Here is a 19,907-nt window from a genome sequence, read left to right on the forward strand (position 1 = left end):
ACTTGTGACACTAATAATTAAACTTGAAAATTTTAAACTAGATACACCACAATGCTGTTAGAAAAGGATTTCCAGGATTTTGACCCAATGACAGTGAAGGAACAGTGATATAATTCAAGAAGGTTTGTGGCTTGGTGGGAACTCGGTGGTGTTCCCATATCTATGCTAACCTTGTCTTTCAAGGTGGTTGAGGTCTCCAATTTGGAAGATGTTGTCTTGTATGTGTTTTTAAAAAATTATTATTGATGTCTCAAGTACATTAACACTGCAATGAAGTTACTGTGAAAATCCCCGAGACACCACACTCCGGCGTCTGTTCGGGTACACTGAGGGAGAATTTAGCACGGCCAATGCACTTAACCAGCATGTCTTTCAGACTGTGGGGGGAAATCGGAGCACCCAGAGGAAACCCATGCAGACATAGAGAGAACATGCAAACTCCACACAGTCAGTGACCCAAATCGAGAATCGAACCCGGGTCCCAGGCAGCAGTGCTACCACTGTGCCACCATGTCACCCTTGGGGGATGCACTGCTGCTACTGTGTGTTGGAGGTGGAGTGTATGAATAGTAAGCTGGTAGATGGGGTGCTGCTGATCAAGCAAGCTGCTTTGTTCTGGATTGTGTAGAGGAAAACCTAAAGAATAGCAGTCTGAGAACATAGTTCTGAAGAGTATGTTAGCATATTCTTGAAATTGCTACTAAATTATTTTTAATTAACAATTATAAATATTTCTAATATTTCAGCACAACATACTGCATTTAACAGAGTTATGTGCTTATTAGCAGAACTAGAGTTGAACATAATATGCTTCATTGTTCAGCTTTCCTATCCTCTGGTCTATTGCACTTTGTGCTGTGTGTAATAATGCCTCAGGCTTCATTTTTTATATTCTTCTATAACCCCAGGGAAAGGTGACCATTTTATAATTCCCATTACGTAGTCAATAATTAATACATTTAAATGAAAACTCAGCTAAAAAGGTTTCAACAAAATTTTATTGAATTACTCCAATGTTGTAACTGAAACAATGAAGATTGTGCGCCAATGTTGTCCAACATTTTCCAGTTACATTAATACTGATGACAGAGTGGTTTCTGCAACTGCAGCAGTTAAGGATGAGATCCAAACATCCAGAGACACTCTGCTTCAAATAAGTTACTTCTAAAAACCTCAATGATGTTATTGTTATACAACGGTGTAAAACACCAGTACCGTATTAATAAAATTTAAAAATAGATGTGGATGTAACAAGAGAAAGCTAGAACAGGAGAAGACAATGGCTTCAGTGTTCACATCAGTCAAACAGCATAGACCTGTAACTCTCACCAAAGCTGTAAAAAGGCAGCCGCAATGGATTAGAGAAAGAATATAGGAAGGCAAAGGTTACTACATTCATAGAAAATGTTTCAAAAGTAATTTCATTTGAATGCTGGCACTCCCAAATATGTAAAACCATCTTGCTAATAAGAAATATGAATTCCTGTTACTTTCACCAGTGACTTTTCCCCACTAGGCCATGTCCGCCCCACAACATTGCCTCCCCTTCTTGTTGGCTGACAGTCATCTTTAGAGTCAAACTGATGGAGGTGAGGAACAAGTTAGAGTTTTATCAGTTTGGGGAAGGCAATGAAAGGGATGGGGCAAAGCCCAAGGACTGAGAGTATACAGTGGATGAGGCGAAGCAGGACTGAATGAGTGGAGTGGAAAGAGCAGATGGATGAGGAAGGGGTGAAATGGGAAGGTGATATAGGGATCAGGTTTATTTTGATGCTTAGGAAAGAGTTCAAATTTATTTTTTGAATGTAATTGAAATATCCAAATTCACAAAAATGGGAGTTCCAAATATGCAAAACATTTCCTCTGTTCATACTGTGAATCTTTTTTCGCCATCGTGCCGGTAATAAGTGAAGCACAAGACAAGATAAAAGAGTTTCATCTCCAATTGCTAAGAAAATGACACCATGAAAGTTAACTAAACCATCTGAATCTACTGCTTGAGGGATTAATGAGGGTTACTTTGGTCTAATAGTTGTTTAAGCACATAAATTAAAACAAGTGCAAGTTTGTCAAATGTGCCAAGTTCTTAACAACATTTCCTACATACTGACCCACAAGCCACCCTTCAGAATGTTTCTGTTATGCAACAAACATGGATGTGGATACTTTTTCTTTTAATTGGATCTCTCAGCAAATAGAGATTATATAAAATACCTTCACTGCTAACTCACCGTCAAGTACAGCATTATATTATAAATTAGAACTGCTTCAATAATAGGTTATTTTTGAACTTAATTGATCACACAGGGATGCCCAGGAAATAATGTCCACTGATGGATTTGATAAACATTAAAAGAACTTATTTAAATTTTGGTACATACACAGAAAGGCTGATAATTCTAATGCAAATAAAGTGGCTTCTCAGTTTGAGAGGTACTGCATAATATGTTCACAAACCATTAAAACATATTGTAATATACTATCGCTAAATCTTAAATCTACTTGTGAGCAGGAACTCATCTTACAAAAGCCAATTAAAAGTCATGCACTGATAGAATTTGAGGTTTATTTGGTGTTGTGGTATCAGAGGCCCAAAACTGAACTTGGCTTTGAGATTACAATTAGTCTATTTGCAATCAACATTTTAAGATTTTCCATTGACTTGATGTATTGATTTAATTAAAGTGTGAACACAATCCCATGTTTTAGAATTTTTAGTCATCCAAATAGCATTGCTGATTTTTGATTTAGACTTGACATAATAGGTTCCTATCAAAATAAAGTTGGTCTTAATTATATAAGACATGAGCAAAAGTGTGGTGCACCAAAGCTGGTCACAGCATTGGGAGTGCTCCAGCAACCCTACGTACCTCAATGTAATACTGCAGTGTAATTTTTAAGGTTCACTTTAGAAATCCTCAATGTTCCTTTAATTTTAAACTTGACATGAAGTAACATGAATAGAGCTGAAAAAAGTAATTTACCCAAGTTTTACTGATACCATGGCAAGTGAAAAAATAACAATGCAATGGTTTGTAAAGTTATGAGTGGCAACATGATTAGACCCTAGAATTTACATGACTATTTAATTAGACTCTACACAATTCATTTTAAGGAAAGCCATCCAACACTTCAAACAACTGCCTACTTTCTTGAGGTCCTCCCACCATCCTGTCATGGTTAACACCATCTCTTTTCTCCAAATTATGGCAACAATTACTGTAATCTGTTCCAGTCAACAAATGAGAAGTCTTAGAGATTCCATCAATGTTACAATCATGAATTGCTAAGGGCAGAGTTGTTTCCTTCAGTGTAATGTATTTTAGCATATCTAACCCTATTTTAAGTTCTGCCACATTTAAGAGAGCCATGATTCTTCCCCATAATTTTAGCTCGTGTCAACCAATCAAGTCTACACCGCACTTTGTAACCATCAGTTGCAGGAGTGATTTAAGGAAGGAGTCACCCACTACAAAATCTAGAAGGCAAGAAACCAAGGTCTTGAGTTTTGCAATTTTTCCCGTATTCCCCAGCACTGACACCTTTCTCCTTGATGGGCAAACAAAATATTAAAAACGTCACAAGATAAAAGAACCATTCTGCTCACAAAAAACTATTTTGCTTTCTCCTTTTATCTGATGCTGTCCGGTCAAACATTTCTTGCAGTACGCACACCCTTAGACTTTAAAGCACCCATGATTGGCAAGTCATGTAATTCTTTCCCGGTTATCTTCCAAATTGGCTCCAGATGGAAACACCTTTGCATTTGTCAGATATGCCAGCTACTCTTTCACCTTCATGTGACTCTTTTCCATCCAACCTGATGCATGGGTCTCAAGTCTAGTAACTGGGGAGTTGTTCAATAACACAAAAGGATTGTTGTGTCTGTTCTCAAGCCTTGGTGATAATTACTTAGCTCTCCAGACTTAGACAGCATGTAATTTACTGCAACAAAAGGCGTCTAGAATAATTCCAGGGTTCAGTGGTGTCAGTAACAGAACTACAAATTATCGTTTAATCTATGGCTCTGTGATATCACAACACTCTTCATAGGTGATAATAAACAAAACGTACTAAAATTGGCACGGAGCTCCAAAAGAACCTATTTGTCAGCAGGAAAGAAAATAGAATTGTCAAAGATCCCTTAACTACACCTAGTCTAACATTATATGTCCCTGTCATGACCTTGTGTATATTTACCCCTCCCTAGCGACAATCAGTGCCTATTTCACAGGAGCATGATTTAGATCTGACATTTTACAGCTGTGCAGCAGAACAGATATAATTTAGAATGAAACAGCATCCTTATTGTTACATGCATTGCAAATGAACCCATCTAGAAGCTATTTTGGGGCGGAAGTTAGGTGGATCTTCAACAAGACAAACTTCTAGCCCATTTTTCACTACTGTTCAATTTATTCCGCAGCAGACAACTAGCAGTAGAAAATTCATTTTGAGAAATCTTACTATAAGTCAACAGTCTTATCTGACAACAAATGACTAAGACAATAGCTTAGTCTTTGGTTCCAGTAATGGATGGAGGATTGATTACATGGTGTGAATCAAAGATTCTTGAGACAGGCCTCTTTTGTTTTCTCAGTTAAATAGTTGAGCTTATCATATGAAAGTTGAGTTTACTTTCATTTGAGGAAGTTTGCCAAAGAAAGGTATCTTTTAGGGACACAAGATTGCAATGAGCTATTACTCTACTTAAATGGAAGCAATGTTGTAAATCATATCACTACAACTTATAAGACTAAAATTAAGGTATTGACACAATTTTTCTGATAGTTGTTAGAATCATTAGGTAGAATCTTGTCCCCTTTAAGAATACTTGCAGGGCAGGACCTAGTCCAGGTCCACACATGCCAGCATGCACCTGCTAGCACCATCTTCTTGGAGTCGGCCTCCTATTTGGCTGTGCCACTGTCCAATTAGCAATTCCTGAGGCTGCAGGCCTAATCAGGGGGGCTGCAACCCTGGATGGATGGCAGTGGTGGAAGGAAAACATCAGCATATCTGCTGTAGGAGGATGACTGCCAGGACATCTCCATTTTGTGGTACCTTTTGGAGATGTCTGTAGCTTTAACTCCCCCTGCATTGTTGTCTGCGGCCACAGCAAGGATTCACAGATCCATTCAGCTTCAGTAAGAGGATTTGGGAGGGTGGGGGAATCTGAAAGAGATCTTGTGGCCCACGAGTAACCTTTCTGCAGGGACCTGCCAAGCTTTGGCCTCAGCAGGGAGCCCAGTTGCTGCCAGGAAGATTCCTCAGTGTTCCCAACCTTACCACAATTGAACAATTAATTATGCAAAGTGACTAGCTGCTAGGCAGGTAGCCATTGCTACCTCCACTTCACCTCTGACAGAATCATCCAGAGGCGGGAACCAATTGACAAAATACCTTCATCCCGCCCTCATCATCGAAGCCTCTTCAGGAGGCCAGTAAGAGTCCATCCAATGTTTGCAAACACTATTGTTAAATAGAATAACAGCCTGATTCTACGTGCAACAAGAAATAAAATTATGCTAAATGAATGGCTGAGTGAGATTCGAGAAATTTAGCTTTTGGTTAGGCTTTTTACATGGCTTGGGCAAGATTGGTCATATTGAAGGTCATATATACTTGTATCAAGACCAACTAAATATTTTAAGGGTCGAGATTTTGTGATTGAATACATCGTATGCTACATATATGACTTTGTGAATGTTGGTTTCAATATGAATCCATGGGTTTGTTTGAACTTTTAAACTAATCAGTAACAGTGAGGCACATCTGTACTTTTAAATATTTGGTTAGTGCTAAATACAAAAGCTCTCCCTTTTAAACAGCTATTTAGAAAGGAAAACCCTAAAATCAGTGCTTTCTGCGGAGGATGAATGCTTTCAATGAGATCGCTATGTTTTTATGGAGCGCCCATTCAAAAAAGAACAAACAAAAGGAACAATCATTCTGACAAATGAACTAGAATAAGAGGGAAAGAAGGCAATGGAAGAAATGATGAAGATGTTCTGATACGTTAAAAAAAACTTGCTAAAGTCAGTTAAAAGTAAACTGATTGCACACACCTCTGATACGCTTCTTCAGCTTCTCCAGATGCAGTTTTAAAATAAGAACAAAAAAAACTGTCAATATATTAAACAATAAAAATTTTCCCTCTTATATCAAACATACTATTGCATTATAATTGTGTTTTCTATAAATAAAGTAGTTGCACAGTAATGACAGAATCCACAGTTTCCCCCCCCAAACCTTTGACGGTTTATAATTTTTGGATCTTTGGAAAGAAGGTTATGGGTTTCCATACATAGGTCTCAAGCTTAGTAGCACATCCGCTGATAAAAGTAAATGTATCCCAGGTCTTTAGGGGGTTTCTCTGAAGCACAGACTTTATGGTCATTGTAGATTACCCACCTGAATAGAAGAAATGGAGATGCAATTAACTAATGCAAGAATAAAATAACAATTTATATTTATATAGCACCTTTCACATAATAAAAGATCCCAAGATGCTTCGCAAGAGCATTATAAAACCAAGCACGACACTGAGCCATTATATCTGGTTCACTAATGTCCTTTAGGGAAGGAAATCTGCCGTCCTTACCTGGTCTGGCCTACATGTGACTCCAGACACACAGCAATGTGGTTGATTCTCATCTGCCCTCGGGCAACTAGGGATGGGCAATAAATGCTGGACAGTCGGTGATGCCCATGTCCCACGAATCAATTTTTTTAAAAAAATTAGGCAATAAAAAATTAGGATAGATGACCGAGAAGTAGGTTTTAAGAAGAGGTCTTAAAGGAGGTAGGTGAGGTAGAGAGGCGGAGAGAGGTAGGAAGGGTATTCCAGCGCTTGGGGCCTTGGAGCGGTTGAGGGCACAGCCAAAAATGGTTCAGCAATTAAAATCAGATTTGGAAGTCAGAATTCGAGAAGTGCAGATATCTCAGAGGGTTGTGAGGTTGGAAGAGATAATAGCAAAGGGAGAAGGGAGGCAGGCAAGGCTATGGATAGATTTGAAACAAGGATGAAAATTTTAAAATCAAGATGTTACTTGACTGGGGACTAATGTAGGTCACTGAGCACAGGGATGAATGTGGAACAGGAATAGGTGCAAATTAAGACATGGGCAGCAGAGTTTTGGATGACCTCAAGTTTGCAGAGGGTAGAATGTGTAACACTAGCCAAGTGTGCTTTGCAATAGTGAAGTCTAGAGGTAATAAGTACATAAAACACACTCTTGGTTCACAGCAATTAATTAAAATAGTATAAAACACTCAAATATTTTGGCGTACTCATAGAACATACATACCATATGATTTTGTTACACCTTTCAATTTTTTTTCTCAAAACATTTTTCCATGGTTTTTCAACCATCTAATGAGTAAAACATATTGACCCATTAACACCAAGTATTTATACTACAGATCCAGCAACAGAAACAAATTGGATCTACCCTAATTCTCTGTTCAGAGTTGAATTGATGTTAATGTAGAATAAAGTTATAAAAGCTCAAATACATTTAGCAGTTTGAACATCCTTTCCAAAGAAACTAGTACCTACCTTCCCTCCTTTTTGATATGGCAGACATAATGGCCAGACATTGTGGATGGTCCCATATGGCTAATAAAAGCAAACAGCTCATATCCTGCAGATTAAATCAAACCGCAGATCATTAAATTACATCTTAGAGCAGTATAAAATACAGAAAATGTCTTTATCCAGCTGTTATCTTTGTTACCTTGTCATCTGAAAAGGAAAAACATGCAGAGTTATCGGGAGAAAATGGGAGAATGGCGCTAAGTGAATTATTCAGTCCGAGAGATGGTAGAGACATGATGGCCTCTCTCTGCACTATGACAATTGAGAGATTCTGGGTTGTATAAAATAATTAAATTCAACATTACCGAGACAGAGAACTGATTCTGGTAAGTAAAGAAATGTAGTCAGTCGTGCGCCATTTGCAGATTTTCCAATGCCTCTGCAGGCAGGCAGGGGAGAGAATTCTGCGCAAAGTCCAAAAATCAGTTTTATGCCAGTGAACTTCCCCTGGGATCTTCCACTGCTGCCCGCCATGGCAGATTGGGAAACTGATTTGCATCCCGCTAATGGGAAGCAGATGAATCCTGACTGGAATCTTCCCCCCATGTATGAATCTGCGACGCCAACAGGAAAACACGCCGGAACGTGTAGGAGTCTGAACTTATCCGAAGAACGCCTGGGACTGCCTCTAGAGTTCGGGATGGAGACTGCCAGCAACCCTGGGACACCACAGCTGTGGGTTGGGGGGAGCATCTATCGAGTGGATCTTGCAGCTTCCATGTCAGTAAGGAAATCCATTTTATAGTCTCAAGAGATCCATTTCTTTTCTTCAATGGTGGATGAATGACATTGGGTGCCTTTTCAATATGGCACTCAGGTATGACGGCAGGACATGCGCAATCAAGCCCAGCCCACCACAGAATACTGCGCTAAACCACAGATGCATAATTAATGAGGTTGGGGTAGGAAGATGTGGCATGGTTTTCCTTCTGCCTCTGCAGTGGGAAACACTTCCGTCCCCACTCCCACCATGGGAGATACTTTGGCCCTTCCTGCTGGCTAGGTCTTCCGGTTCCACCGCCAGTTACCCCCTGTGCTGGGTTCCCCAGTGATGGAGAGTGAGAGCATCGAAAAAAGCCATTGACTTCGGCAGGACCTGAAGATCCCACTACTAGCCAATGGCGGGTCAAGTCTGCCACCGCAAAACACATCGCGGGGGATGTGGACACAAAATCCCTCCCAATGAATTAGGAAAATTATTTTATATTGTACAACAAAAGTAGAACCAAGAGGACATGGTTAAAACAAGTGAACAGCAAATTTAGGACTGAGATTTGTAAATCATTCTTCAATGACAGAGTAATCAACACATGGAAACATAACAGAGTAAGTAGTACATGCAAAAAGCCTGATATCATTTCTGAAACAATTCTAAAATGGGTGTATTTTAAGATTTTCCAGGCTGCATGGATTAAAATAGGCTGAATAGTTTATCCTAATGCGCAATTATCTTGTGGTCAACTTGTACTTTAACATGGACAATTGGCACTTCACCCAGATGTTGTTGATTATGCCTGAGAGGACGATAGTATAAATTCAGGAAATATACCTTGAAACTCATGGAAAATCTGAAGCTCTACCCTTTGGTTTCAGGGGGCTTTAAAGGTGTGCTACGTTTTTTAGGTTTTCTACCCAGGTATTATTCAGGGGTTTCAATATCATAGAACATCCCATAAAATAACCTGTATTCTCAACATCTAAAATGTGTCTTTGCTTACCCAATCTCTAGGAAATTGCAACGATCCCAGATGTTGAACAGTGAACCATCATCATTGGATATACCATTGCTCAGAAATTGGGCCTCATCTATTTTTGGGAGAGCTTGAGGGTGCGGGAGTGGCTGTGCTTAGCTCGATCCCCCCTCCATGCCTGGAGGTCTCCAGATTTGGCCTCAGGTCACATTTCAGTATTGCCCATAAAGAGTGAGGAACCCACTGGTGAAAAGAAATCCAACTTTGGGTCATTGCCAGTATTGCAGTTGTGCTCAGGTAAATGTTCTTGGGCATTACATCAATTTATAGATTACAAGGGCCTACATCTGAAAGAGACAGGCTCTATGAATACAGTAGGCTGTACTGTCAGGATCAGAGAGATATGGCTCTTGATCACTTTAAGATTGTTACTGATACATTAACAAGTAAAGCCAGTGAAAAATGACTCAAATAAAAGATCTGGCCTGAGAAAAGATTAACTGATACTTAGGGAGTCTCGGAATAAATGGGTGTTTTTCCGGTTGGAGGAAGGTAACTAGTGGCGTGCCGCAGGGATCGGTACTCGGGCCGCAACTGTTTACCATTTATATAGATGATCTGGAGGAGGGGACGGAGTGTAGGGTAACGAAGTTTGCAGACGACACAAAGATAAGTGGAAAAGTGAATCGTGTGGAGGACGGAGAAGATCTGCAGAGAGATTTGGACAGGCTGAGTGAGTGGGCGAGGATATGGCAAATGGAGTATAACGTTGAGAAATGCGAGGTTATACACTTTGGAGGAAATAATAACAAATGGGATTACTATCTCAATGGAAACAAATTAAAACATGCTACCGTGCAAAGGGACCTGGGGGTCCTTGTGCATGAGACGCAAAAGCCCAGTCTGCAGGTACAACAGGTGATCAAGAAGGCAAATGGGATGTTGGCCTATATTGCGAGGGGGATAGAATATAAAAGCAGGGATGTCTTGATGCACCTGTACAGGGCATTGGTGAGGCCGCAGCTGGAATACTGTGTGCAGTATTGGTCCCCTTATATGAGGAAGGATATATTGGCATTGGAGGGAGTGCAGAGAAGGTTCACCAGGTTGATACCGGAGATGAGGGGTTTGGATTATGAGGAGAGGCTGAGGAGATTGGGTTTGTACTCGTTGGAGTTTAGAAGGATGAGGGGGGATCTTATGGAGACTTATAAGATAATGCGGGGGCTGGATAGGGTGGAGGCGGAGAGATTCTTTCCACTTAGTAAGGAAGTTAAAACTAGAGGACACAGCCTCAAAATAAAGGGGGGTCGGTTTAAGACAGAGTTGAGGAGGAACTTCTTCTCCCAGAGGGTGGTGAATCTCTGGAATTCTCTGCCCACTGAGGTGGTGGAGGCTACCTCGCTGAATATGTTTAAAGCGCGGATGGATGGATTCCTGAGCGGTAAGGGAATTAAGGGTTATGGGGATCAGGCGGGTAAGTGGTACTGATCCACGTCAGATCAGCCATGATCTTATTGAATGGCGGGGCAGGCTCGAGGGGCTAGATGGCCTACTCCTGCTCCTATTCCTTATGTTCTTATGTTCTTATGAGTCTGAATGCGTAATGACATTGAAAACAAGAAGGTTAAATGTCAGGTTTAGCCCTAACGGCACTGTAGGAGCACTTAGACTACAGCGGTCACCTTCTTAAGGAAAACTGGGGCTGCGTGATAAATGCTGGCCTTGCCAGTGACCCTCAAATCCCATAAAGGAATAGAAAAAAATTGAAGTTTACATGTCAATCAGATAATCCCAGGACCAATAGAATTAGGTGGTGCGTGTAAAATACAGAAACAAGAAGATTGCTTACTGTAGATGTGTTAATTCCTCTGTAAAAATAGGAGAAAAAAACATTTCAAACGAAGACATTGGACGGGATTTTACGGCCTCGCTCGGGAGAGACCGGAAATTCCCGTTGTCGGACCCTCGCCCGCTCTGATTCTGTGGCGGGCGAGGTGGTAGAGTGCTGGCCATTAATTCCTCACACGATAATGTGAAGGTCCCAGTTTCAATGGAACTGACTTGGTGTCATTTTCATCACATTCAATTCCTCCTTCAAAAATTCCATAAAACGCAGGAAAAACTAAACTGTGATTGGTTGATCATCCCTCACTTTTCAGTGCAATCGCATGTTCTTTGTCACAAAAGGAAACCAACAAACAAAAAGGTTCTTTCTGTTCAGTGGGAAACTCACCTCACAACAATATGCAAACAGTTGTATTTCACATTAGACAAACGCTACAGTGAGAGAAAGTTTCAATAGTCAAACAGATAATTAACACAAGAAATCAGCATGATCTTTTTTCAATAAATATGACAAAAGTTTACTCGTAACTGATTTAGAGCTGAATTCATTCTTTTTAATTACTTCTCTTGCTTCATTTTGTAAACTTAGGTTTGCTAATTGGCAGCATGTGTTAACACATTCCAGTGGACTTACTTCCAGGTCCATCCTTGATTCTGGGCCCTGCTGGTTCTGCTTCCGCATTTGTAGTAATCTGTGATTCTGTATCAACATCCGATTCTGTTTCATTCTCATCTTCATTGTCTGCATGGGTGAAGATCCAGTCCAGTGCTCTCTCCAGGTTGTTATTCTACAAAAACAGCCGTACAATGATGAAATTTACTTTAATTGTTAAATCTAATGAGTCCGGAGCGTAGGAGGCTGAGGGGTGATCTTATAGAGGTCTATAAAATAATGAGGGACATAGATCAGCTAGATAGTCAAAATCTTTTCCCAAAGGTAGGGGAGTCTAAAACTAGAGGGCATAGGTTTAAAGTGAGAGGGGAGAGATACAAAAGGGTCCAGAGGGGCAATTTGGGTGGTGAGTGCCTGGAACAAGCTGCCAGAGGTAGTAGTAGAGGCGGGTACAATTTTGTCTTTTAAAAAGCATTTAGACAGTTCCATGGGTAAGATGGGTATAGAGGGATATGGGCCATATGTGGGCAACTGGGACTAGCTTAGGGGTTTAAAAAAAAAGGGCAGCATGGACAAGTTGGGCCAAAGTGGCCTGTTTCCATGCTGTAAATCTCTATGACTATGAGTCCCACTAAAAAGCATCTGTGTTACATCAGTGGAGCAAAAAGGCACTAAAGTATTAATGAAGATACTGGATGGGATTTTCCGTCCCGTCCCAGCGACAGGATCTTCGAGTCCCGCCAAAGGCAATCCCCTCCCTCCCCACCCCTGCCGTGGGTTCCCTGGCAGCTCGGACAATGAGCAAAGCAAATGGCCACTGACTCTGGCGGGATCAGAAGATTCATGCTTTGCCACCTATATTGAACAAATGGCACGACCAAACTTCCACCACTAGATGGAGCCCAGGACTTAGTGAGCATTCAGAAGGGAAACCAGGAGCAGAGCCAGCAGCTGAGAGCAGATCCCGAGGACTAAGGTAAGAGCAGAGGCCAGGAGGTGAGGATGGGAGTCAGTGGGGTCAAGAGACAAGAGGGAGGAGAGGGCGAGTTAGCAATGCCAGGAGATGCAAAGCCCCAATAAGGAGGTAGAGGGATTAAGAGCAAAGGTGAAGGCACGGTGGCAAAAAGGGATATCTATGGCAAATTACATTATGTGAAACTAGCAATGATAAACAGATGTATAACATTGTTTCACAGTAACTTCATTGCAGTGTTAATGCAAGTCTTATTTGTGACTAATAAATAAACTTCACTTTACTTTTTACTTTGTTATTAAAGACGCTAAAGTGAAAGAAGGTTAAGTGAATTGACATTAGCAAAGACCTACTGTATTTCAGTTGCATTAGTTACTTAATGTGAAATTATCTTTTCATTAGTTAACTAGCAACCAATAGATCAAACTAATGTTTGATCGAAGTTGATTTTGGTTTGTTTATTACAGTAAAAGTCTTAAAAACTTGGAATCTTGTCCTTTGTTTCTCTACACCTTCACTGGAAAACTCATCTCTTTTTACAAGTTATCAGTCTTTACAGGATTGTAACAATTTGCAAGCCTAAACAGGAGGTCAGATGGTTATTTGTGAAAAACCCAGGCAACAGTCAAACCCAAACATCTCTTTACAAATATACATGTAAAAGCATCCAAACACTGTGGTTTCAAGAGCAGCTCAGAGGCTGGGGATTCTGTGGAGGGTAACTCACCAAAGCCTGTCCACCATCTACAATGCACAAGTCAGGAGTGTAATGGAATACCCTCTACTTCCCTCAGTGCAGCTCCAACAACACTGAAGAAGCTTGGTACCTTCCAGGGCAAAGCAGCCAACTTGATTGGCACCCCAACCACCAGCTTAAACATTCATTCCCTTTAACCATCAGCATACAGTGTCAGCAGTGTGTTCCATGTACAAGGTGCAATGCAGCAACCCACCAAACCTGCTTTGACTGCACAGTCCACATTTGTGACCTCTACCACTTAAAAAGGACAAGGGCAGCAAACACATGGTAACACCACACTCTGCAAATCCCCCTCATCACCACCCATCCTGATTTTGAACTATGTTCTGTTGCTTCACTGTCACTGGGCCAAAAATCTGGAACTCCCTTCTGGACAACACTGTGGTGTGCCTACTCTAGATGGACTGCAGCGGTTGAAGACGCCAGTTCAACACTGCCTTCTCAAGGGCAACTAGGAATTGGCAACAAATGCTAGCCTTGCCAGCAATGCTCACATCCCAGGAACAAATGAAAACAACTTCCCAGCAGACAGCACTGCACATAACACAGTAGAAGGAATGAGTTACCTAATTCAACACAAGTCATTGATGGAAGCAGAGATCTTCATGGTCGACGTGGCTAAATATCACACAACTTCCATTTACTGACCGAGCCATCTACTTAAAACAGATGCTTACACATGAATAGGAACTGAAACTTTAACAAATCGCCATTTTTTATGAAAGACTTTGTTTGAAAAGATTACTGAATATTTAACAGTTTAGCCACATAAGTAATCTCAGATTACACATTGATAGAAGGGGTGACACCATTTGTGTTCAATGGTTTGCTGTGAAAATACGATGGGAATTCAGACTTACAGTTGCTTTCAATGCGTGGATGGTCTGGTTCCTGGGAAATCCCATTGATGTAATGATGGCAACAATCTCTTCTGGTGGCTGGTTTTCCACTGAAGAAGCCCCTCCAGCTAGGCCCACCTCATTATGGCTAACTTCATTATATCCTGATAGTGATAGTGGTTCAGCAAAATCTAATGGGGGAACAAGAAAGTTTCATTGGTGATTTTAAGTATAGAACAAAGAACAAAGAAAAGTGCAGCACAGGAACAGGCCCTTTGGCCCTCCAAGCCCATGCCGATCATGATGCCTGCCTGATGTAGGGGGCGAATTAGGCTAATAAACACATAACCATAGATTTAAGAACACTAACATGACACTAACTTTCAAATGAATGACCTTGGATTATGGGAACTTAAACCAGCCAGGGCTGTTGCCATAGAAGACAGCTCTGCATAATTAACAAATATTTCTCATTTAAAACATGTATTTTGAATTTACAAGATGGATGTGTTTTGCTTTTGGTTACATTTTGTGAAACTTCAGTGACAAAATAGAGGGAAAGGGAAGGAACAATAGATTCACTGAAAGCAGTAATGCTATCAGCAGTGGTGGGGAACAAGATGGCTACCAATGCTAGCCTTGTGAATCGGGTCATACAATTCCGAGAGATAAGCAGGTGGGGAGCAGACATGAAGAATTTCTCAGGGTCGGATGAAAGTCACATGTGCTCATTTCAGTGGGAATCATTCTCCCATTTCACTGTCCAGCGTCCCATATTGCTGGGCAACAGAAGGGAGGTAACGTCCATAATTTAATAACAAATGAAATCCCATTAGGTCATGATGTGTATTGTTATTGGCTGGAGTTAATGACAGGATGATTATTGACTGGTTTGTATTGATGTTTACTGGATAATGCCCACCGGAAAGATAGGCAATAGATTTTGGGAATGTATAATTGCTTTCGCAGGAGCATTGTTCTTCAGACTGATATCCAGCTGCCCGCATTCTATACCTTGAGTGCAGGGCTTCCTCATATCATTCTTCCATTCAATCGTTTAGTTAAATAAAGTCACGTCTTCAATGCACTGCATTTTTGAGTCTTTGTATTAGCTTTACTAGCTATACATAGCCTTGAGAGGAAGCCCCGTTTACAATTTGGTGCTTCGATCAGGGTGATGTCACTGGCTTCTGACGGCAGGACAGGACTCCTAAGTGGGGATGAGTATGTTTTTATATTGACCACCCAATTAGTTAGAGGAGTAAGGCCATCAGGACCGTAAGTTGACTCACCTGAATCACTGCGAGGGGTTGTGGGGCACAGTGTTACTGAGGGCCAGAGAAGATGTGAGGAGTTTGGGGTCGCTTAACACAGAGCACCAAGGACGAAAAAGACCGCGGATCAGGCCGGGAGCAGAGCCAGAGAGAGACAGAGAGTCAGAGAGAGAAAGTCGTGCCCACGGGGAGCCGCACCATCAGGTGACGAGACTCCAACAAAAAGTTGGTGCAACAGTGAGGTTGTGCTAAGGGGTATTAAAAATAAAAAAGAAAGCGAGAAGTTCCCAAGGGAAGGGGGGGGAGGAGGGCAAGAGAGTAGCGAGAGTCCCGGGTGGGCTTTGACCAGGACTCAAGGGGTTAACAGAGAGAGAGACAGACAGAGAGAAAGAGAGACAGAGAGAGAGAGACAGACAGTCAGAGAGAGACAGACAGTCAGAGAGAGACAGACAGAGAGAGGGAGACAGACAGAGAGAGAGAGACAGACAGAGAGAGAGAGACAGACAGAGAGAGAGAGACAGACAGAGAGAGAGAGACAGACAGAGAGAGAGACACAGACAGAGAGAGACACAGAGAGAGAGAGAGAGAAAGAGACAGAGACAGAGAGAGAGAGTCAAACAGGCTGTGATCCAGCAGCCTGTAGAGAGGACAGAGGAGAGAGAGCTAGACTTAGAGAAAAAATCCAGTGAGAAATTCTCAGAGAGGGAAGTAAGAGGTTAAGAAATAAGAGCAGAGAGGGATCTGGTTTGGAGAGAGAGAGAGAGAGCGGTAGACAGGCTGTGGGTAAGAGCGAGAGCATCCTTGTGTGGATGCTTGGGAATTGCAGGTGACAGCGGAATTAAGACTAATGCAGACACTTTAAAAATCAAAGTAAGATATCAAAGTCTTGAATTTCTCATTTTGGGGGCTGATCAATGGCTAAGATCAGTCTTTAAAAAAGAGGATAAGAATTTGACAGAGATTTGGGCTTTCTGTGTCTGCATTGGTCTAAAAAAGGCAAAATGTTGCGTCTGAAAAGTTGTAAGTAGATGAAGGGAGTGTGATAGTCTTTAGCGGATATGGTTGAGAATCGGAATATTTAAAAGTGATGATGAATCTTGTTTTGAATTAATCTTCACAATGGAAAGATAGGGATTCATCTTTGTTTCAGGAGTTGGGGGTTTTGATGACGTTCAGTCCCCTTTTTAAAACAAGTCGAGAGTTAACCCAAACTGTCCCAGACAGAAAGGATCTTTGTGTCTTAAGATTTTGTGGTAGCTTTCAAATAGTAAAATCATTAGCTTAAATCAAAACATAGCAGAGGGGAGAGAGTGCATTCAGCCATTTAGTGAAGAGTTACATAAGATAGAATGGGAGTGTGAGTTCAATGAGATTGGAGACAAGAAAGAGGCGAGAGAAATGATCCAGTGGAATAAATAAACACTTAAAGGAAAGGAACAGGTAAGTGAGGTACAGATGAGATGTGGGAAGTGAACAGGGTAATCAAAGAGACATTATGGAAGAGATGATAATAGACAGAGTAGGACAGGATTAAAAGTGGGATTCATTTGGTGAATACAGAGAACAATAATGGTATAAAAGGAGATATTTAGAGAGATTCTAGGAAGTAAAACACAGTTTAGGTGATAGCCATGGGTGAAGGAACTAGTTTTTTTTAAAAAGAGATAAAATAGACACTAATGGACAGTTGAAAGCTCACAACACTCTTTTCTGAGCTTGGATTAATTCTTAACAAATGATGTTGTTATTTAAGAAGATGAACGAGCAACCAAAATAAGTTACTGCCCAGAATCAAACTGGAAGGTTTGATTTCTGTTTTAAAGATGTTACACTATGTTGTGGAAGTCGGTAAGGAAAAGAGGAATTCCAGAGGACGCAAGAAGGTTATATTTTATGTGCAAAGACTTCTCATCAGGAAGGAGTAAGACAAACATTGGAGCCTTTTAACTATTGCAGGAATTTTGTGGAGGATTATGCTGTATGTGCCAAACCTTTACAGAACCTGATTATGGGAGGAAAGGCTAGTAGTGAGGATGTAGTATGGGGAGACACGGGAGCACAAGCCTTTTCAGATTTAAAACAAGCCATGGCAAGAGCCCCAGCCCTAAGTCGACTGAATCTTACAAAGCTATTTCACATTTTTTGTCAGGAGAGGGACCGAGTGCAAGTTGCAGTAGTAACCCAACGGCATGGGGATAGATAGATTCAGTAGCCAGAGGAATGCATCGATTAGTAAGGGCTTTAGCATGTGTCTCCTGGGCCGTGAGAGTGTCCAAGCCACTCACCTTGATGGGAAAAATAATTCTCTACAGCCCACACACAATTGTTCAGCTTTTAGAAGCCGGGAGGTTAAAAAGAGTTTCTGATGGAAGAGGTTTAAAGTGGGAAGCATATCTTTTGCCAGGAGACAAACATGTAGAGATCAGCAGAGATGTAAGAGAAAATCCTGCAGGAGGGTTTACAGTGCAAGGGATAGAGCATGAATGTATAGCGGAAGTGACAGAAGGAGCGAGCAAAGGGGGTTAGCAAAAGAACCACTCACTGGGGAGGGAGTGATTAATCTGTTAGTAGATGGAGCCAGGAAGTATGTCAATGGCCAACCCCGCACGGCATGGGCGGTGGTGAATGACGAAGGAACAGTGATTGTAGGAGAACAAATCCCAGGGAGCAATTCAGCACAAGTAGCAGAGTTGTTAACTTTGACCAATGCTTTAGAATGGGGTAAAGGAAAACAAGTAAATGTGTTCACAGACAGCTGATACGCTTTTGGCGTAGTCCATGACTATATGACAGCTTAGGGAAGAAGGGGATTTGTAACATTTAGCGAGGACATATCCAGCATGAACATCTAATCAGGAATTTATTTCAGGCAACTCACAGTTCCTTAGAAGCTGCAGTAATAAAAATACAGGCTCATCAGATGATTTCTACCCAGGCCCAAGAAGAAAACAGTCGAGCAGATAAGGCAGCTAAAAACCTGTTACAACAGAATTTGGGAGGAATCCAAATAGCAAGTGTGGCAGCAGCACAAGCCAGGGAAGTGACAGACATTGATGTGAAACAGATACAGGAACAGGCGTCAGAGGAAGAGAAACAGGAATGGGAATAACATGGAGGACAGAGAGGTCGAGACGGCGTATGGAGAAGGGAAGGTAGAATACATCAAACCTTATTGGAGGCATATCATGGATTAGCACACATGGGCCGAAGACCACATGTACAATCTTGTCAAAGGTGCCTGTAGTGCACCCTAGTGGAATCATGTTGTCCCTGCAAGTTCAAGATGGATAATCAACCACAGCCTAAAGGACCATGAGCAGAGTTACAGATGATTTTACAGGGTCCTTACCCAGAGTGCAAGGAAAGACTAACTGCCTGGTAATTATTGATCAGTTTACCCGGTGGGTAGAAACATTCCCATGCAAAGATGCTGCAGCCAAAACAGTGGCTTTGATATTGGTAAATGAGGTAATACCCAGGTGGGTATTCCTCTTCAGTTAGACTGAGACCAGGGAACCCATTTTACAGATGCCTGTAGAATATTGGGAATAAAGCAAAGATTTCACATACCATACATTCCCTAGAATTCAGGAATGGTAGAACAGATGAACAGGATGTTAAAGAACAGTCTAGCCAAGGCTATTTTACAGGAAGGAAACAATTGGGTGCAGTCTTTGCCTGCAATATTGTTACAACAAAGAGCTACTCCATCTCGAGGAACGGGGTTAACCCTTTTTGAACTGATGACGGGAAGAGCAATGGGCCTCCCAGAGGATGAGATATTGGGTGGGGGAGAACTTGAAATTAGCTGAAGTGCAGTGTTTCAGCACATGAGAGAATTAATTGATTGTTTACATTCGCTTAAAATACAGGTGGTTACCCTTCAGTGCAGCACAGAGACTGGATGAAACTAGCAGAGGAGAATACTCCTAAGTTACTTACACCAAGGGATAAGGTAAAGGTGAAATTCATGACAGACAGAAAAGGGTTTGGGGTCAGGTGTGGAGGCCCTCATAATGTAATAATTGCAGGGCAAACATGTGCTCTCATTGAGAAACCCAGGCCGCAGTGGCGACACTGGACTCAGTTAAAACCGTATCTCAATAAGTAATCCTGAAGGGGTAAATATCAGTAGGTCACCCAAGTGGATTTATAATCCTACTGAACAGGGGGTAATAATGGCTCTTGTAGTAGCTTGAGAACTTCACTGGAGTAATTTGAATTTGTAGATTAGCAATTAGGTTAAGTCAGATAATAGTGCAAAATAATCAGGGTAGTATTAGAGGGAAAGAGATAGGAATGATTGAAT

General features: G+C 41.4%; 1 protein-coding gene across 1 annotated transcript in view; it reads right to left on the reverse strand.

The window, feature by feature from the left end:
• Nucleotides 1–980: 980 nt before the first annotated feature.
• The window catches only part of usp13 (ubiquitin specific peptidase 13), a 94,463-nt gene continuing 75,536 nt past the window's right edge, over nucleotides 981–19,907 (reverse strand). Inside the window, exons 18-21 of the mRNA XM_078207944.1 lie at nucleotides 14,346–14,515; nucleotides 11,774–11,927; nucleotides 7,562–7,646; nucleotides 981–6,414 (exon numbers count right to left, since the gene is read on the reverse strand). Of these exons, the coding sequence (XP_078064070.1) occupies nucleotides 6,321–6,414; nucleotides 7,562–7,646; nucleotides 11,774–11,927; nucleotides 14,346–14,515 (503 nt within the window). The 3' untranslated portion in view covers nucleotides 981–6,320. The remainder of the gene's footprint in view (nucleotides 6,415–7,561; nucleotides 7,647–11,773; nucleotides 11,928–14,345; nucleotides 14,516–19,907) is intronic.

This window comes from Mustelus asterias, chromosome 3 (assembly GCF_964213995.1).
Source record: "Mustelus asterias chromosome 3, sMusAst1.hap1.1, whole genome shotgun sequence".
Classification (NCBI taxonomy): Eukaryota; Metazoa; Chordata; class Chondrichthyes; order Carcharhiniformes; family Triakidae; genus Mustelus; species Mustelus asterias.